The sequence below is a fragment of the Leuciscus leuciscus genome (genome assembly GCF_965113295.1).
Source record: "Leuciscus leuciscus genome assembly, chromosome: 5".
In the NCBI taxonomy this organism is placed as follows: domain Eukaryota; kingdom Metazoa; phylum Chordata; class Actinopteri; order Cypriniformes; family Leuciscidae; genus Leuciscus; species Leuciscus leuciscus.
Genome location: NC_138729.1, coordinates 33,239,404 through 33,261,249, shown reverse-complemented (window position 1 = coordinate 33,261,249; position 21,846 = coordinate 33,239,404). Strand labels below are relative to the sequence as shown.

The window sequence follows — 21,846 nt, the reverse complement described above, 5'->3', positions numbered from 1 at the left end:
AAGATTTGTGTGCTTATTGTAGTGATCATGGTTGCAGTAATTCATCAAATGATGGAGAAGAGTGTTATAATCATGCATATATCTAGATGCAGTGTGCAGCAGTGTTTTTTTAAAGAGCTGATTCATTCGTCTTAGTAAATTGCGCCCTTACCCTGTTATTATCCATTTTCCATCATACAGATTATAAATGCTAAATCACCTGTTGATCACCTTCAAAATATTCGAACGTATAATCTTTTGATTACTTGTATATCTTCCAAGCAGTGCTATCATCTATGTACTTTGAGAAGGAAGTAAAGCTCATGTTTCAGGATGGGTACACAATATTTATTTATTTTTAATAACGGGTTTTCAAGCACATACTGTTCTCCTTGTGTTGACATAAACTCATTCTTGGTTAACAGTTTTTTTTTTTTGTATCACTCACAGGTTGCTTTATGCTGTAGGGAGACTAGTGGAAGAAACGTTGAACGCTGCAACACTGAGGTGAGTCCTACTTCATCTACTTGATAAGATCCACTTTATTATCACTGCCTTAGTTTTACAATTATTTTTGACAGGTCCTTTATATCATCACACTTTACACCTGATTACATCAAGTTGTTTGTGGATCGGTCTAAAAGGGAAGCTTCTACTTCTATTAAACGTCTATTAAACACTCGTACTGTAATCTGTCTAGCTGTTCCTCCATGTGTGAAATCCCACTTGTATTCATCTGCATGTACATTGGCCGTGTCCTCAATCACCGTGCGCTCCAGTAGTTTAAAGCCTGTCAATATTCATCTCATCAGTGCTCCCACTCTCCCTCAGTGCTTACCAGCCTCTTAAAGGGAAAGTAATAGCTGTTTATGGACTCTTCAGACGGTAAAACTGTACTGTAGTGCTTCATGTTTTGTAGCAAGATTTTTCTATGCATTTGGATGTACAGTAACTAGAAACAGTTTGGGTTTAATAATTTTTTTTTTTTTGTAGCCAAACCCCAATAACATGCTTTAGAAAACAGGATATTATGAAAAACCTCTCAGTCATGTTTTCTGCTAGGTTAAACCACGACTACCCTTTACTGTCTGTAAAATAAGTGTTGATTTAGGCTTTGCTACTGGTTTCACTACAGCTGGTTAATCGACAATTTTGTAAATGTATAAACAAAAGCAAAAGTGTGATTTATATGGAAGTAGAATAATGTCAAATGTTTTTGAAATAAAAAGCCTGTTGAATTGCACTACTTGAAAAAAAATAGGCATTGCATTAACCATGCTTGCATTTTAATGCATTGTATTTTTAGTGCTTACATTTTTATGGGCTGAAATTCAACATGGTTGAATATTTAAGCTGTGAATATTTCAATTAAAAACATTTCAAAACACCTTTTCATTATTAAAAATTCAATAATCCATATTCACCTTTCATATTTCACTTCCAAAATATTCAAACTGTTTAAAAATACAACCAATAATATTCAACAGGCAATTTTCGGTCCATTTTATTTCGCTTTGCAAATTCGCTTCCACAAATTCAGTGGTTCAAATTCGACAGTAAATTCAACATTGACGTCCAGGAACTGCAGGAAGAAAGATGGGCCAAGATGGCGCCTGTGTGAGTCGTGCTGTTAGTTGCTCTTAAGCTTTTATGTGCAATTCTTGACCTAACCTGTCCTCATGTGAGTAAAATCGGCACTAAATAATACGAAATTAAGAACCCTTACTACGGGATTTTTTTTTTTTGAAGATGATGGATGTTTCCTATACGCACTTTTTTGGAAATTAACCTGTAGGCCTATGTTAGTTGCTATTTGAGAAGTGACTGCTCTTTCTATCGGTTAGACCTATAACAATTCGGTCTCGTCATAATATTTATTTCCCTCATTGCAACATATGGAAGACGCTTTAGCAGTAAAACGTGTGCATGATTACACGTCGCCACCGGTGCAGGAGGATAAATCTGCTCTCTCAACGTTACCTGTTACTCCCACAAAGAGCCCACAATCGAAGATGCGACGCCATACTACAGAGCCATCAAATGCTGTTCTCTTGGAAGCAATTGAGAAACTAGGGAAAAAACAAGACGATTTTTTAGAGAAATTAACGGCGATTGAAAACTCTGTCTCCTGTAACTCAAACCGCATCGCTGAACTCGGAACTAAAATGGACGCGATCTCTGACAAGGCCGATCTTGCCGTTACAAACTCCAGTGTGATGAAGGATCAAGTTACATCGCTAAAGACCGAAAACAAACAACTGTGGGAAAAGCTGGATGAATTGGAGGCATACAAAAGACGGTGGAACTTAAGGATTGCTGGTATCCCTGAAGTGGAAGGTGAGAATGTAAAGATGGCTGTGATGGAAATATTGCGCTTTGTTTCACCATCTCTAGCAGATGTTCTCCAGTCATCAATCGACGTGGCCCACAGGCTTGGGAAGAAAGCCAATCAGCCTCGTCGTATTATTGTGCAGTTCATCTCTCGCACGCACCGTGACCTCATCTGGGCCGACGCAAAGCGTTCCGAAATTCTCAAACAAAAGAATATCAGGATAACGGAGGACTTAACACAACGCGCAAGGGAGGCTCGAAACAAACTGTGGCCACTCGTGAACCAAGCTAGACTGGAAGGTAAACGTGCAGGGTTTCAGGGTTCAGCTGCCATCATCGACGGGAAGAAAATTACAGTTGACAACATATAAGTGACTCTTTACCGTGTCTCTATAACATTCTGTGAGGTTTTTCATCCTCATGGAACTTATTTCTTGTTAGGGTTCCAACCTAGATTAGAGAAATGTTAAACTCGTTCTTACTACAGTGAGGAGGTCTGGATAAGTATTGCACTCTCTCTTTTCTACCTTAATCCATTTAGGAGTTTAGTTTTATTTACTAAACACTAGATTTTGGTTACACGTTCTTGTTGTTTGTTTTATGTCATTTAAGTTGAACTGTTTTTCACTCAATGTTAGGGGAATCCGAGACTTAACCAAACGTAAAGCTTTATTTCTTTTCTGTAAATCAAAAAGCAGAGATGTCTATTTTTTACAAGAAACGCATTCAGTTGTGAAAGACGAAAGTTTCTGGTTGAATCAGTGGGGGAGTAAAATTATCTATAGTCATGGTTCCAATAATTCTGCTGGGGTTATGATTTTATTTAATCAGAACTTTAATTACACTGTACTTGAAACACTTTGTTCGAATGAAGGCAGGTGGTTAATTATTGTTATCCAGTTTGGGGAAAATATTGTTGTTTTAGCAAATATCTATGGCTTTAACAGATCCAGTCTTAATAGTTGTCTCTTTACAGATTTATCCTCCAAATTACTTTCTTTAAAAACAAAATACCCATCTACGTCACTAATTATGGGCGGGGACTTTAATGAGGCTCCTGATTTATGCTATGATAGATTTCCTCCAAAATATGGCACTACTACTGTTAACAAAATAATTAGTGATATATGTTCCAGTCTCTCGTTGGTAGATATTCATAGATTCTTACATAATGACTCTTCCCCTTCCTTCACTTGGTTTAAATCTGATTTGACACAAAAATCACGTATTGATTTTTGGTTGATATCTGATAATCTGATTTCTTCTGTTAAATCCTGTTCTATTTCCAATGCACCTTTAACTGATCATGCAGGTATCGAGTTAGAAATTTCTGACATCAATTATAACTTATTTAGGAAACCAGGATATTGGAAATTGAATAGCTCTTTATTAAATAATTCTGATTATTGTTTGGGTATTAAAGGCATAATTGATTCTTTAAAAAAACAAACTAATATTTCTCATACCTTAAACTGGGAATTGTTTAAATATGAGTGTCGAAAGTTTTCTATTAAATTTAGTAAAGATCTTTTAAAATCAAAAGGATTACAATTTGAATTTATATTGAAAGAAATTAACCGCATTTCTTGTCTTGCCAATCCAAATGATGCAGAGAAAGAAAGTTTATACTTATTAAGAGAAAAATTAGACTCCTTTTATATAGAAAAGGCTAAAGGGGCCTTCATTAGATCTAGGGCCAAATGGCTAGAAGCCGGAGAAAAAAACTCTGCATATTTCTTCAATTTGGAAAAAAAACGAGCCGAACTAAAAAAAATTTCCTCTTTGTATATTGATAACACTCTTATATCAGATGACAAAATAATTTCAAAATTTGTTTCAGATTTTTACCAAAAATTATATACATCATCCTTTAATCCTGATTCAAGTGATTTATTTTTTAACAGGATACAGCCTTACACTCCTAGTATAAGTATAAACAGCAAAAACCTTTGTGAAGAGGAGATGTCATTGAAAGAATTAGATGATATCGTTAAAAAGACACCTTTTAACAAAAGCCCAGGACCCGATGGTTTACCGTTTGAGTTTTATAGATGTTTTTGGGAAGAAATTAGAGAGTTTATGTTGAATGTGTTCAATGAGTGTGCAGCAAATGGAGAACTTACAGAATCTATGAAACAGGGAGTAATATCACTAGTTCCAAAACCAAATAAAGACGTTTTGCATTTAGATAACTGGCGCCCAATCACACTGCTTAACTCGGATTACAAATTGTTAGCATCTCTTTACGCCAATAGGTTAAAACCATGTTTGGAGGAAATCATATCTGTCACACAGTCTGGATTTATGAAGGGAAGAAAAATTTCAAACAATATTAGACTGGTCTTAGACCTTTTAGATTATTCAGATTTGGTAAATGAGGAAGCTCTTATTTTGTTTTTAGATTTTTGTAAGGCTTTCGATACAGTAGAGCACAATTTTATGTATCAAGCTCTTGATCATTTTGGTTTTGGCCCAACTTTTACAAATATGGTGCACACATTCTATAAAAATATTTCAAGTAGTGTTTCTTTATCCAGTGGTACATCTTCTCGTTTTGTTATCCAAAGAGGCATTAGACAGGGATGCCCTATTTCCCCATTTTTATTTTTAGTAGTAGCCGAAACTTTGAATCTTTACACTCTACATTGCTCTCAAATTAAAGGTATTGAGATGGGAGATTTCACTTTAACTATTAGTCAACTTGCTGATGACACTTGTTTATTTTTGAAAAACAGAGATCAGGTCCCTGTTATTTTGGAGGCACTCAAATTGTTCTCTGATGCATCAGGTCTATCTGTGAATCAATCTAAGAGTGAGATAATGGCTGTACACCAACTTGAAGACTCAAGTATATCTGGAATACAGGTTAAGCAATCAGTCAGATACTTGGGTATTGTAATTAGTAAGTCAGACACAGAGAGACTAACAGAGAATTTTTTGCAAAGAATACAAAAAACAAGAAATATCTTTAACTGTTGGCTCCAAAGAAATTTATCTATTCATGGTCGTGTATTGATTTCAAAGGCCGAAGGGATCTCCAGAATTGTATATCCAGCGTTATCTCTTTATGTAGATTCTAAAATGTGTGCCGCAGTTGAAAAAATCGTATTTAAATTTATTTGGAGAAACAAAACAGAATATATTAAAAGGAAAACCATAATTAGAAGCGTATCAGAAGGAGGACTAAATGCCTTAGACTTTGACACTATCAATAATATATTTAAAATGAATTGGATCAAACATTGTCTTTGTGAAAATAACCTTCCATGGTTTTTCATTCCCAATTTAGTCTTCAAAGAATGTGGTGGTCTTAATTTTCTACTTGCTTGTGATTTTAAATGTACTAAACTCCCAATTAAGTTGTCTAACTTTCACAAACAAGCTTTGAATATATGGAAATTAATTTACAAACACAATTTCTCTCCCCATTCCTGTATTATTTGGAATAACCAATATGTATTATTCAAAAACAAAACCATTTTTTGGAACGATTGGTTTAACAAAGGTTTAATTTTTGTTACAGATTTGTTAAATCAATCAGGTGACCTATATAATTACAACGAATTTGTTAATTATCTTGGGACAAATGTGTCTTCTAAAGAATACTTTAAACTTATTCATTGTATCTCCCCGAAACTACTTTATCTTATAAAAAACGAAAAGGTGTATAATCCTGTAATTGGCTCTCTTCCTAGTCTGACTGTTGGGGGCCTTTCCATTAGAGATAAAAAATTTAATAATATATATATTAGAAGAATTTTAACCAAAGAAAAAAGTTCTTCACCTAAGGCAATGGTAAAGTGGAAACAGGATTACCACTTCCTTGGTTTTAAGAATTTGTGGTCCGATATAAATAAATATGTAATTCCTAATAAAGTCAAAGAAACTCACTTTAAAATAATAAACCGATATTATCCATGTAATGATTTTATTAGTAAGTTTAAAGAAGGGTTTTCGCCATTATGCAGTTTCTGTAAAGAAGAAAATGAAACAATTGTACACTTATTTTTCAGTTGTAACTATACTAAATTATTTTGGTCCCAAGTTTCATGGTTTATTTTTGAGTTATTTTATAAGTTTGTTACAATAACTGATGTAATGGTCTTGTTTATGGATTGTGATACTGGCTTATTAGAAATGGATAAAATAATTAAACTTCTCATTCTATTTGGAAAATATCATATACATAAAGCAAGATGTATGTCGACTGTACCAAATGGTAGACTATTTTCCATTGATCTGAAGAATTTTTATGACTCTCTAACTTCAATACAAAACAATCGAAAAGCTCTAAAAACATCTAAACTGTTGAAAAGAATACTTAATGTATTAGTAACATGATTGATATGTGATGTAAGATGTAGAATTTTAATCTTTTTGTTTTACGGATTCAAATGTCTCTGTATTCCCCCCTTTCTGTTATCTCAATAAAAAAAAAAAAAAAAAAAAAAAAAAAAAAAGGAACTGCAGGAAAAGCAGTAGATTGCCGAGCATACTCTCCATCTGCTGTTAGTCGACCTCACCATCAGATGGTGCAAAAGCGCGTGTTGAAGACCAGCAACAGTTAGAACAAGTCATTCATTCATAAAACTCATTTACAGCAATGTAAGTGTATTTGTGATTATTATGACGGCTGATTTATGTTAAATTCAGTGTCTTCACGGTTACTTTTCCTGTGTAGCCTACATGCATCTTTCTCTACCGTGAACGAGATTATAATGTTATTCCCCGATGCGGATATGCAGATCCAATGTTACATTTTTGAGGTTGACATATATTTCTCTTGGTTGTTTAGTTGCCTTAACTTTATATTGTGGATGTGCTGCATGCAGGCTATTAGGGTTTCCCTCAATACTTAAGGATTCCCCTGCTGGACATATACAATGCTTAACATAGCTTAATGGACTACAGTGATGTAAAAGACCAAACTCGCAGGCAAGCAGATGGACTCAGAATAACGCGCAAAGCTTAATGCTGAGCGTTTCCCAGTGATAGATTGGCATAAAGTTGGCTTGATGTTGGACATTCGCACATTTAGGGGCCGTCTCTAAAGTGTATACGACTTTGGTATACACGTTTCTAACTCCGATAGCATTTGAATAGAACGACTTACAGTCATAAAACCAACTGTAAAGTGTTCATTTAGTGTCAGGCATAATGCGCACCCTTTGGATTTTTGATATTTATTCAAATACATTTAAGTTTGCTATTGAAGTTAGAAACATGTATGCCAATGTTGTATGCAACTTTAGAGACGGTCCCTAAATGTGCTAATGTCCAATATCAAGCCAATTTTTACATTTAGCCATTTAGCAGACGCTTTTATCCAAAGCGATTTACAGTTAAACTAACAATAGGAGGACAATATGCAAGTGCTGTGACAGTTTAAGCTAATGCAATACACGTATGCATACTATATATATATATATATGTATGTGTTGATTTTATGCCAGTATATCACGAAACGCTCAGCATGAAACTTTGCGCGTTAAGTTCATATTCTGAGTCCATCTTCTTGCCTGTACTAGCCTATAAAATAGCCTACAGCCTACTTCCCTAATAAGGTGCAAGATTGGTCTTTCATATCACTGTATCAACGGAAGGGAAATCCTTGAGTATGAGGTATTGAGGGAAACCGATTATAATCCCGTTCATGGTAGAGAAAGCTGATGACATGTAGAATACACAGGAAAAGTAACAATGAAGTTATTGAATGAAACATAAACACAGCTTTTGTGTGTTTATCATCTTTTCCGCATATACTGACACAGATAATCATTTTCATTTTATGAATGAATGTCTTCATCAACAACAAGCGCTTTTGCACCATCTGATGGTGAGGTCGACTAACAGCAGATGGAGAGTATGCTCGGCAATCTACTGCTTTTCCTGCAGTTCCTGGACGTCAATGTTGAATTTACTGTCGAATTTGAACCACTGAATTTGTGGAAGCGAATTTGCAAAGCGAAATAAAATGGACCGAAAATTGCCTGTTGAATATTATTGGTTGTATTTTTAAACAGTTTGAATATTTTGGAAGTGAAATATGAAAGGTGAATATGGATTATTGAATTTTTAATAATGAAAAGGTGTTTGAAATGTTTTTAATTGAAATATTCACAGCTTAAATATTCAACCATGTTGAATTTCAGCCCATAAAAATGTAAGCACTAAAAATACAATGCATTAAAATGCAAGCATGGTTAATGCAATGCCTATTTTTTTTCAAGTAGTGCAATTCAACAGGCTTTTTATTTCAAAAACATTTGACATTATTCTACTTCCATAGATTTATAGCCTTTGTATGATTTTAATGTTTTTTTGTTCCATTCTCTTAGCAGCTAATTAATAATTCAATGCACAAAACACATTTTGGACAGCCTAAACTGTTACTAATTTACATTTTATTAATGTTTACTAATTTACTGTTATTAATTTACACTGTTACTAAACTAATACATTTATTTATATATAATACTGTATGTAAATATATATATATATATATATATATATATATATATATATATATATATATAATATACATTTTATCTTATAAAATTTGTAAATGTATACATATAGAATGAATATATATATATTCACAGTAATTTATCAGAAAACAAGACTTAATATCCTTGTCATTGTGTTGCTCAACTAAATGTATCATATTTTATGGATGCTTTTTTTTTCTTTTCTTTTTTTTTCTGGAAAACAAGATTTTTTGGAATGTATTTTTGTTCATTATTTTTGAGGATAAGGGCATGTTACGCAACCTGTCCATGTTGGCATCTGCCTTATTAGCTTCTACCAAGTGACATATGGACGTGACAGCATTTTCCCCCCTTTTAAAAAGTAAACATTTATTGTGTTGTCCTAAATATGGATGATCATATAGTTAGTTGCATTTTTAATAATTGCTTTAGCATTTTTTCTATGACTCAATAAGAGCACTCACTAGTTGAGAACCACTGTTGTAGACTGCAAAACGATTTTAAAGTTTATGGTGACACACCATTTATTATGTTCTATTTCAAAGCACATCTTTCTCCCTGTGTTTAGTCAAGCGCTAGTTTGCTGTTTATCTTGTCTAATAGCACATGGTTCCCGCTCTAGATCACCACCCACTGACTGATACAGCGCTAGAACCGTTTGGGCGCTGTTCCCTCACAGTTTGCATCAAAGCTTTGGTGCTGAATTGAAGTGAGAGGAGGCAGAACGTGGGCATGTAGCGTTGCAGCCGTTCACCTCTCCTCCTCCTGTTTTCCCTCTTCACATATCCTTCACTCTGCTCTATGAATTCCTCCTCATCCGGAGGGACTCTCTTTAACAGCCGCATAAATGCACTTTGCTTCTACAAGGACGCCTGCTTGAGCTCAGCTCTGCCAGTACAGGAAGAAAGTGTGTGTGTGTGTGTGTGTGCGTGTGCGCGCACTAAAGTCTGCACACTGCATACAGATGTCATGGATTGAAATGGATATCCAGCACCTGGGAGAACAACTGAAGCATCTGTGAATGCAAACTCAGAAAAACACGATGTGAGTTATGTTCTCTTTAGCATGAGCTGACAGGCCTGTCTAGAAGAGTTTAGAAAGTCAGCTCTTGCTAGCTTACCAGAGACAGAATGGGGAGGAGATTGGGAGAAATCGCGATGTAACGGACTAGCCTCAAAAGTATTTAGCATGATTTGAGCTAAAAAAGCTACATTTATCATACAATTGTACATACAGATCGTGTTAAAAAGGGTTTGATGTTAGCATGTTGCTTACTTTTAAAAGTAATGCATTGCAATTACAACTAATTGTGTTACATTACTGCGCTACATTGCTTTTGCGTAACTTTCTTCTCACCTGGGCTTTGCTTGCTTGTTGGGTTTAATAACAACAACAAAAAAGTAATATTTTTGGCAAATGTAAAGGCCCTTTCACACTAATAGTGAAATGAATAAAGAAATTTGAAAGAAATTCAAATTCATGCCTGTACAGTAGAGAGTGCGCAGTTAAAAATAAACCTTTCAGTGGTTCTGCCATTCTGGATTGGAGAAGAATGTTCAACACGCTTACAATATAAATGTTAAAAAATGAAACACAAATGTGGTTTATCTAAAGTAATTTTTGCTGATTAGTATGGTTGAAGTGGCTCATCCAAAGTCAGCAGCAAAGACAGTGGTTAATAAATTGAGATTAAATACTAAGTATGTTTGTGTAATTTAATATATTTAATTATTGCAGGTTTGCGTAATATTCTGAAATTGCATTTCACTGTTTTTATTCATGTTGAGGAATACTGAATCTGTTTTTGGGCAAGTGAGATGAGTAAATGCTTGCTCACATTTATACTAAATCTACAATAACCATCATGTTCACACAGCGCACACAACGCTTCTGCATTTACTCACGATTTCTCTCAACATAGGGACAGAAGAGCTGTCAGTCAATAAATGGAAAAACTAAGTAACCTTATGCTGGGTACACACCAAAAGATTTTTTACATCTTATAAGATTTTCAAAATGTGACAGACCACAAACATGAGGACAAAAAATCCTAGATTTAAGCGTTTTGCTCCTAAAGTGTGTGGTGTGCCATGATGTGACAAAGACAGCACACCACACACAAACAGATTTTCAACCAGAGTCTCGACTATGAACACAGGAAATCTCGCAAAATATCGTGAGACTTCAGAATAAGCATGACGGACGATATGCAGGAAGAAATTGCGATAGTGTTTGGAATGATTTTCACAGAAAATTCACGTGAAAAAACCATTGTACCTACCATTATATATAACCTTTTATACAGAAATATATTCATTCTGTATTGTCTTTATTTATTCTTTATTGGATTTATTGTCTCTTTAGAAAAAGTTATTTAATCCCTCTAGTCTATAGAACCTCACTGAACCCTTAACACTCAGCTTTTTTTTATTTATTTTTTTTATTTTTTTATTGATTTTAAGAATTATACAATTACAGTCAGGGGGGTACAAAGAGTAAAGCCGATAAACAAACATAAAAAGACATATACATAAACAGTGACAAACTTAAAAGTTAAACAAAAATTTGAAAATGTTTACAGATTGAAACGCACTTTGCAGCTTTCTTATTTTTCAAATCCAATATTGTGTTTAGGTATTGTAAAATTTCTGCTCTTAAAATGAAAAACAAAGGCTTGTTTCCTCGAAATTTACACTTATGAATACTAAATCTTAACATTAAGCTTCCTGCAAGTGTGTGTGTGTGTGTGTGTGAGAATGACCGTGTCTTCCATCATCTCGCTTTCTGATTGGATATTGTTTCGTTTCACGTGATAATCTCCAGAGCGTGCGCGTGTTTGTCCTCGGAGTTCCCCCCACACATCAGGATTTCTGATCGTAAATATTAAACACGTTTAATATTTACGATTCGCGATCGGAACGGCTCCGACGTTCTTCCGAGCAGGTTCGGACACTCTTAACACACCTCACACCAAGGGAAAATCTGATAAAATAATCTGTTGAACCATCAAGATAATCGGGACATAGCTAGGATTGTCGGAAGGGGGGAAATCGGCCCAAAATCAGCCCGATTATCTTTTGGTGTGTACCCAGCATAACTCAGATATTTTGTTGTAAATTTACGCATTACTTTACTAGTTACTTGAGAAAAGTAGTCTGATTGCATAACTCAAGTTACTTGTAATGCATTACCCCCAACACTGGTTAGACACAAAGCGGGCCACCATAAAAATAGCGCCTACAGATACTGGATAAAATAGTTTTTTTGATTAAACTCTTTTTATCATTAGATTCCAGTACTGAATTCATTATAAGTATACTCAACCATACTTTTGCTTTATCTGCCATCTGTTATCCTGCTTTAGAATTGGGCCAAAAGATTTTCAAAAAGAGTTAGAATGTGTGCACTTTTTTTGCACACTTTCTGTGAAATTATGATAATTCTGTGAATAAACAGAATTATCTAATCTCATTATCTAATTAACACACTTCAGCATACAGGAACTAAAAGGTTTTCCAAATTAGCCAAATTAATTTTATTCAGATTTGCCCTCCTATCTAACTCTAAGTTCCAATTATAAGAGGAAAAAACACACAAACAAGAAAACATTCATAGATGAGATAATTGCAGGTGCAGGTTCCATATGGGCCTAGTGATTCATCTCTTGTTACAGAGATCTGCGTGAGCGACTAGAGTGACGCCTAACACCGATCGCATGAGAAGATATATGGACAGAGGTCATTTTAGGGCATTTAAGACTTGTAGCATGTAACATTAGTCTCTCACTTTCCATGGTTGCGAAAGAATGTGTCTGGATGAGTCAAAATCTCTATTTTTAAAGATGAACCAAGAATTCTCTGATGGTGTCTCACTTACATTATTATAAGATGCCCATCTGCCCAGGAGGAAGTGAAGTTTCCAGATCAAAATAGGATTTTTTTTTTCTTCTGTTCAACACTGGCATTAAGTTGCACAAAGAGAATTTTATATACTAGCTGCTAGCTGGTATACATTTAGAAATGTAGAAAATCAGCTGTGCGTGTTTGCCTCTACTCACTATCATGTTGTTTCCAGTGAACGTAATTGTTTCGTATAGTGGAGCGCTCCTGCACATGATTTTGCCGAGCGCACTGGATTTTGACAAGCCAAAGGTGTGTGTCTGCCTCCTGGATGTAATATGCAGTGTTTGCTACATTGCGCTCTTGTAACGATTCATTTCAGATGCTTGTAGATAGTGTTGGAATGATTACTGAACACATTTGTGCTGTCAGTGACACATAATAGTATGATATACAGTGTTTGTTTCAATTTGACTGATAGCTACAGTAAAGAAGAGTAAAGACATTTATAATGTCACAGAAGATTGCGATTTCAAATAAATGTTGTTCTTTTGAACTTTCTATTCATCACGGAATCCTGAAAAAATGTATCACAGATTCCACAAAAATATTAAGCAACACATTGATAATAATAAGAAATGTTTCTTGAGCAGGTGTGTGTTTGTTCATTATAAACAGGCCTGAATCCACTGATGACATTGAGATAAAACTGTCCCAGTGCTGAGCCTGACAGAAGGACAATGCTTTGACCCAGTGCTCAAACAGTCAGTGATGCCAGAACGACTTTTAGAATGAAGGTTTGCTACCACAGTATATTAGTTTGAAGGCCTGACTCATGAATATTAATTAGTTTGTGTTGATGTTGCCAGACTGTCCAGTCACGTAATTAAAATTCATGAGTCAAGCCTTCACCTTGTTATTTATTCATACATTAATGTGCAGATACACTTGAGTTGTACATAGATGTTCTACGCTGGCTTAATATTGAGATACAATATTAGATCAGCATTAGATGTTTTCTTGTTTTGATAAACTGTCAAAGCATTGTATTAATCCAGAAATCAGGTCTGTAACTTACAATGTCAGATTTATAAAGTTTCATTCATTTCTCATTTATCACTCTTTCAGGTTCAGAGATGTTGTAGACGCCTACTTATTTTTTTTTTTTTTACTTTCTTAGATCAGGCCAACAAAACATTTTAATATCAGTCATCTAAATTCAGTTAAGTTGTTGGGCCAGGCTCACCTGGGGCAGTTTTAAAAGGCATTTGGGACTTGTAGAAGAAAACCTCTCATGTTTGGTGCCTTTATATTTTGAGTAACCTTGAGCAATAGAATAAGGTAGCATGTCCCAAATACGTCAAATCGAGAGTGGCTCCCTTGACATTTGTGTTACAGGATTTCGCTCTGTTTCTGGAGCCTGTCTCATCCCTCAGTGTCTCCAGCTCACTGTAGGACAGAAAGGATTTAGTTGTGATGACATTTCTATTGTTCAGCTGCTTTTCCTATGGTAATTCTCCATTCCCCCTCATAGAGGATTCTCTGAAATGGTTTGCATTGGAACGAGACAATAACAGTAAGAAATCAGATGAGTGGAACGATATTATGAGAATGGATGAAGAAATTCATTCCTACGTCTTCCTCTAATGCTTTCTGTTGCTCTATATTTCCATGTAGAGAGCTATATTTTGTACTTCCACTTATTTTATCTATAAAACAAAGACTCAAGCAGATTTCCAGCTCTGCTTTGATTCCCTCTCTATGAAGCGAACAATGTCTGATCATAAGAGAGGCATTGATGTTAGAGAAGCGAACAGTGCCCTTGTTACCAGCAGATGGACAGACAGGTATTCCTGCTCAGTCTTTGCAAATTCTGGACGCTTCAGCCAATGTGTGAACGATTTGCATATTCACTCAGTCCTGAATATCAGACAGTTAGAAGATAAATATTTGACTGCAATACATTTATTGATGTCTATTGTTCTATCATGTTTTTTAATGGGATTATTGATATGATCATATGTGTCAGCTTGGCAGATTTGCATTTCTGTTAGTTCTGTCATTATTTTTAGCAATTTTTATGTATCTTTAAAATGTATTAATTGTAAACCATAAAAAAAAAAAAGTGTGTTTATTATTTGACGTAACATGCAGTTTGGGTTCAGGGTCCTGTAAGGTTCCTAATGATTTGTTAGCTTTCTAAAGCTCTGTTGCAGTGGGGTTGAGTCTGGCCCTGCAGTGTGTTGTTAATCACTAGGCCTCCTCAGACAGCCGTCCCACACGCAGCCTGTGTGTGGATAGAGGAAAAGACTATGTCACTGTCTCAAACAGCCACAAACAATCCCCAAACAAACAGATAGATAGATTATTTGCGTTTAAAGGCTCTGAGGGAAATAGGACACACAGTTACACACACACACACTCACACATGAACACACAAGTCAGTGAGTACAAAGCAGTTCTTGTTCACAGTGGTGGCTCCTAATTATCTTGAGGAAATTGGGCTCCCTTAGAGAAACACTTTTTTTTTTTTTCAATTAGCTGGTCATGTATGGATGACTTCATTGGCACCTTGCTGCCAGTAATATTCACACCCTCCACACAGTTAATGCCAGAAAAATGCCATAGAGAGCATGATCAAGACATAACTGACCCTCATTAGAGCCCAAAATGAAGTTGAGGACTGATAATGTTCACACAGAGCCTTTCATTTTTCTACTTGTTTGAAAAGGATGAGGAATAAGAGCAATGAAATTTGATTGAATGAGGATACAAAATCAGCTTTATTACCATTCCATCTTTTTACAAAACACAGCAAGCATTGTTTTATAGAACAGTCTTATATATTATACCATTTTTAACCATCAGCTTATACCACACAGTAATTCCAGTAAATTACTGTCAAATTAACAGAACAACTTTTCCAGTAAACACACAAATGTGTTGTTCACACAAGCAATAGCATTCCGTTTTTTTACCAGATACCATTCACACATCAGTACCAAGGGTCCCGAGCACAAGACATGCTGCAAACTGACAGATGGCCGTCTAGCGCATGTTCAAATAATTTAAAGCAGAAGAGCTTCGTGTAAACAGCTCCGACAGAGCTTTATCATAATCATAAACTTGCCTTGGCCACACCAGATACTGCAACAGTCATGATATGATGTCACACTCTGTGCCATCTTTTTTTTAAAACCTATATTCAACATATAACAAATAATAATAAATCCAACATGTAAAAAAAACAAAACAATCTACTCCACTTTACTGTGAAAAGTTTGCATTCTTTTAATTCAGCTAAGAGGTCACGTTGTGGTATATCAATCTTCTATTGGTCACACATCCAAAACGTCTTCGGATGAGCTTGCGTTTCCGGTCTCCCAGATTTGCATGCTTTTGAATGCAAGTCAAAGGAACAAAAAGTGTAGAGTGACCACCCCTTTATTCTTTGTTCACACATAGCATTATACCAATAATTCACTGGTAATATTACAACTTTTCATACCGGGAAATTGACAGAACTGATTAACCGGTATTTTTGAAAAGGTCCTGTTCACACATGATTTACAAGTAATTTACCATTAAAGACTGTATGTGTGAAAGGGGCTATAGTCAGTGCAAAAAAGTTGAGCAAAGTTGAACTTTATTCAAATTAGCAGTGATACTAGAACCTCTTAACCTTTTTGACTCAAAGGATCCCCTCTGTATTTTATATATATAAAATAGTATAATATATAATATAATATAGGCTATTAACAAAAAACACAATTCATTTTGTGATTCCAGAAGTTTCAAGAACTTCAGTTTATTTATTTATTTGCATTTGAATAAAGTTAGATTGTTTTAATATATTTATAATCATTTTATATTCATATATTACTATTTGTATAATTCATATTTATCCTGTGGCCCCCAGGTTTGCTGAGGCACTGCTTTAATGTCCCCTTGTAGACAATAATTTTATCCCTTAAAACTCATATTTGATCACCAAAATTACATATTTAAATGCTTTTTCCTATAATTTTTTTTATTCATGCCTTAAAATAGCTTGAATATAAGTCTACACCCTTGCTTCATTCAGTATACACAGAGCCATGAATATGCAAATTAGCCCCGCCTCCACTCAATCACATGAGCTCAGAATACCTGATCCACTCGGTTAACTTTACTGTAGTAAACGCTGCACAGTGGCAAGTGGAAATACTGGTTTAATTCAGCCATAAATGGTTGAACCAGAAACTGATTCAGAAGAAGTGGAAGAGTGAAATATATAGACTTGTAGATGTATCAGAATGGTAATGTGTTTAATATATCGCTCTCTACAACATTGAATACATAACAGTAATTAATATAATTAGCCTTTTGCTTGACTACGTTATCAAACAGCTAATAATGTGTTGTTACACAAACCATGTTCCCATTCGCCACCTCAGAGTCAAGACAGCTACCTTTAAAAAAATCAGCATCCTTAGAAACGCTTTGAACAACTTAAAACATCAGTGGAGAAAGGCAAATAGATATCATAACATCGTAATATACATCATATACATAATTCACCTGCTATATTGCTAAATGTACCCGATTTTTCATATCAACAGAAAAATTTACAGAGAAAACCTGGCTTGTCTTTGAGACTCCCCTGCTTCAGAGCAGTTAATAACATGCTCCCCGGCACATTGACGTGATTGGATACAAGGAGGTTTGTGACGTAAGAAGCACCTGCAATTTCAAACCGCGTTTTTGAGACTGCATCTTTGGTTCACTGGAATTCTACTCAGCAATGGTGTTGACTTATGAATTTGCACATGGTTTGTCTTAAAGCACACCCTGGAGAACCCACGGGGTCAAATTTGACCCCTGTTAATTGCTGCTACCCCCCAAAAAAAGTTGTCTTCTCAGCAAACCAGCGGATGGTAAAATTGTGTATTTTTTGTTCATCTATTTAGTATTAGCTTGCAGAATGCCTAGAAGTATGTTTTATATTCTTTTTGGATAAATTAGCAACTCTGAGCTAGTTCAAAAAACGATGGGCCAAAAATGACCCTCTGGGTGTATGGGTTAAAAACATGTTGGGTCAAAAATGACCCTTTGGTTCTTTGAGTGACTTTTTATGGAGAATGGTGACAGTCCTGTGTTTGGCTAAAGCCTTGAAATAATTTCATTTGTATAATATATTTGAATAAGTTACCTCAGTAGTACAGGGCCAGAGACTAATAAAGTAGTATATCTTTTCAGGGAGTATGGCCACTCCCTTTTCAGGACAGGGAAAGCAGCAGAGAAAGGTCACTGTAACACAAGTATTGGAGCAACTTGAAGCTGATGATAGTGACTTTGGCCCTGAATTGGACAGCGATAGCGATTCTGATGAATTGTTTCAACCGCATGAAAGTGATGGTGGTGAATCTTCTGCCCAAGACAGTGACCATTGGCCAAAGTGTTTGTACATTTGAAATCCAGTTCTAACATGCAACAAATAAACAAAAAAAAAAACATTGTTAAATGTAGCTGTGTGGTTGACTGATTTTTTTCCTAAATTTAAAATAGTTTGCATTGACGGTGTTTGTTATTGTTATTCTGTGAAATTCTGTGTTATTCTAATCCTAAATTAGGGAATAAAGGGTTAAAATTGAAAAAGTGGATATTTTGGTGTTCAGTGAACTTATAGAAGTAATTTAATGCATAGTTCATAATTTTCCAAAGAAGAAAAGTGTTATAAACAGCCCATAGACATATATAAACAACATTAAAAACTTGATTTTCACCACAAGGGGTCTTTAAGGGAAGACAATCCATTCGGGGGCCATCTTGGAAGCATTCAGCTCCTGCCTACTTGAATGAGAAAAGTTGGTCAAAGTTTTGTCCAAATTATGTTTCAGTAACGTACTCTTATTGTTACTTTTTGTCTCTTCCTTCTTCTCTATATCTGTCTGTATAGCCACAGCTTCCTGTAACTGCAAACCAACGTTGGAGGTTTAACACTTAATGTAAAAAAACCCCACACACCCCTCCTCCCTGCCTCAAAGCTCCTCATACTGCATCGTCATGGCGATGAACAGTGATCCTGGTTGCGTCGGGTTGGACCTTGACCCAGACTCTTCCCCGACTGCTGAAATGACTGACAAGATGTCCGCAATGTCCCTAAGGTCTGATCCCACCTCCAGTGTAGTGAAGAATGGGACAGGTGTGAAGAAAGCTCTGCCCAGGAGGCCACACCTGTCAGACAGGAAGATGTCATTGCAGGAGAGAGGGACGTACGCATCTTCTGGCGGCGGGGCTGAGCGCTACTCCCGAATAGCCAGACAGCCAACCATCGAGTCCAGACGAGTGTCCATCTCAGACTCGCAGGTGAGAGACATTTAAATATTGCCAGGAATTGCAATGGTTGTGTATGAAATATTATTCATCTGATCATTACATTTACTTTTTCAGGACTTGATAGATTGTTTTGATAACCGATATCTTCAGGGTGGCCAAAGGCCGATATAAATATTTAATAAATAAACATAATTTTTTTTACTTTAGATAACAACTTATTGATACTGTAATCCTATTGTAGTATGTTTTGCAAATAAAGAAATTGTTAAAACATGACAACAAGAAAAAAAGGTAAATGGTACAATGGTAAAAAAAAAAAAGTAAACGGTAAAAGAAATGGCAAATGGTGGAAAGTATATAAAGTAATATGGTAAGTCTGCACAGTGAAATCATACTTTCTCAACAACAACAAAAATACTAGGTAATGCTGTTTTTACAGACAAAACACAGTGAATATGACATAGCGGTCAACCTTTAACTGACATAAAACCTGGTGAACAAGCGGCTCATTTGAATGTACGCAAATGCAAATGAGATCTGAGAGCAAGATTTTGTGTAGAATGAATTAATTCTCAACCTGTTCTTCAAACAAAGTTATCATATGGCTTAAGGTTTGTTGCTCGTGTTTCTTCAGTGACAGCAGATTTGTGCACAGATGGAACAGATTTCTTAAAGTTTGTACGGTTCTTGGAATTAAATATTTACTAGATAATCAAAGACATGTTTAAATGATATTAATGTCTATTTGCTGAATGCCGATGCATATGAGAAATCTGGTTACATCTGACTGTCTTTCTAGTATGAAATCCTCTCTTACATAGCATGAAGAGTGTGTGTGTGTGTGTGTGTGTGTGTGTGTGTGTGTGTGTGTGTGTGTGTGTGTACTCGTCTATCTATCTAAGAGGGGACCTTGGTGTCGTTACACACTCACTAACAGGGGACCGTCGAGCCAAGTGGGGACATTTTTCAAGTCCCCTGTTGGTCATGCTTTAAAACATGTTAAAATCAGCTAAAACACGCTCTGGTTAATTTTTTACATTTTTGACCAAGTGGGGACTTACATGTGTGTGTGTGTTTAAGTCCATACTCAGCAGCGCTCCTGTAGGCTGGAGCAGGAACTGCAGTGGCCCATTAACACACGTCGTTCACACTTCTCTATTGTCTGAATGGCTGCTGTCCTAGAGAGGCTCTGAGACTGTAGAGCTGCTGTTTAACTGCTTAGTTCAGGAGCTTTCAGTAACACTTAATAATAACTCCACGCTATTAATCATTAGTTAAGCATTAGTAAACAGTTAATTAATTTATAAAGCATTAATATACACTAATAAGCAGTATATAAATGCAGTTATAAATGCTTTATTCCTGTTTTAAAAGCATATCTATAATGTGTTTAATAATTGTATTTTCATACTTTATTAATGATCAATTTATCATTTCTAAATGAAGTATAGCATCATTTACAAAGCAGTTATTTAGGAGTTGTCAGTGGTTCATAAGATCCCTTAGAAAGTGTGAGTAAATGATTCAACTATTTCAATGTACATTCATACATCATACACTTATTATTCAGACATATAGTAATAGTTACTTAGTGTGTTAATAAATGCTTTATTAACATGTATTTCTACTGTAGTTCAGGTAGTTATAAAACATTTAGTAGAGGTCAGTTCACTATTTTTTGTGAGCTCATCTAAAGTGAGGACTAGTTATGCTAGTTATGTAGGAGATTTAAAGGCTGTTCATATTTCTATGTTCTCTATCACTGTGTTGTGTTGTGTGTGTTTCCTTTTTCTGTTTAGAAGATAAATTAGTCTTTAAATCTCCTTTATAAATGCTTTAAGCATAACTAGTCCTCACTTTTGCTCACAAAATAGTGAACTGACCACTACTAAATGCTTTATAACTCCCTGAATCTACTAAATTTACTCTAAGTGATCTTATTAATCACTGACAACTCCTAAATAACTGCTTTGTAAATAATGCTATACTTCATTTAGAAATGATAAATTGATAATTAATAAAGTATGAAAATACAATTATTAAACACATTATAGATATCCTTCTAAATCAATAATACAGCATTTAAAGCTGTATTTATAAACAGCTTATTAATGTCTGCTTTATGAATTATGATTTAACTGTTTACTAATGCTTAACTAATGATTAATAGGATAGTTATTATAAAGGGTTACCATATATATTATATTATATTTTTCATAATATAACTTCAAATATGCATTTTTTTATAAAAAAAAAAAAAAAAACATGCCAAGAGGGGATCTGCAACTAAATGTCATAATTATAATGTAATTATTATTATATTATTAAGATATTAATAATGTGACTGATAGTATTGGCTGCCTATTAATTAAAACATAATTTCTACTCTTAAAAAAATCAATAGACATGTCCTTATTTTTCTGTTTCCTTTGTTTCTAGGATGTTGATGTACAGAGATATTCAGTGTTTGAAATATTGCTAAATTTAAATGCAACCAAACATATGTCGTTCGTTACCATCCAACAGTGGACCTTTCTTGATCTAATTCAAAACTTTTGAGTTGACTTGCTGCATCTGGTCATTTTGAAGAAACAAAAATGAAATACACAATTTTCTTTTAAGGTCTTTTTTCATAATATAACTTCAAATATGCAAAAAATAATAATATTTTAAACATGCCAAGATGGAATATCATCTCTGAACGATTTCTACCTGTACAAGAGGGGACTCGCAATAGCCTGCAATGGAACTGTGTGTGTGTGTGTGTGTGTGAACAGTTAAGTCTGTCTTTATTTTGTAACTATAGTTACAAAATAAAGACAGACTTAATTGAATGTAATTGCTTGAGGAAAGACCATTTAAATCTACAACGGGGTAAAAAATACAGACGG

At 35.0% G+C, this 21,846-nt stretch overlaps 1 protein-coding gene across 4 annotated transcripts in view; it reads left to right on the top strand.

The window, feature by feature from the left end:
• The window catches only part of camkk1a (calcium/calmodulin-dependent protein kinase kinase 1, alpha a), a 130,895-nt gene that overhangs the window by 46,662 nt on the left and 62,387 nt on the right, over positions 1-21,846 (top strand). For all 4 annotated transcript variants that reach the window (XM_082170658.1, XM_082170661.1, XM_082170659.1 and 1 more), the window contains exons 2-3: positions 430-486; positions 18,576-18,985. In XM_082170658.1, the coding sequence (XP_082026784.1) occupies positions 18,683-18,985 (303 nt within the window). In that variant the 5' untranslated portion in view covers positions 430-486; positions 18,576-18,682. The remainder of the gene's footprint in view (positions 1-429; positions 487-18,575; positions 18,986-21,846) is intronic.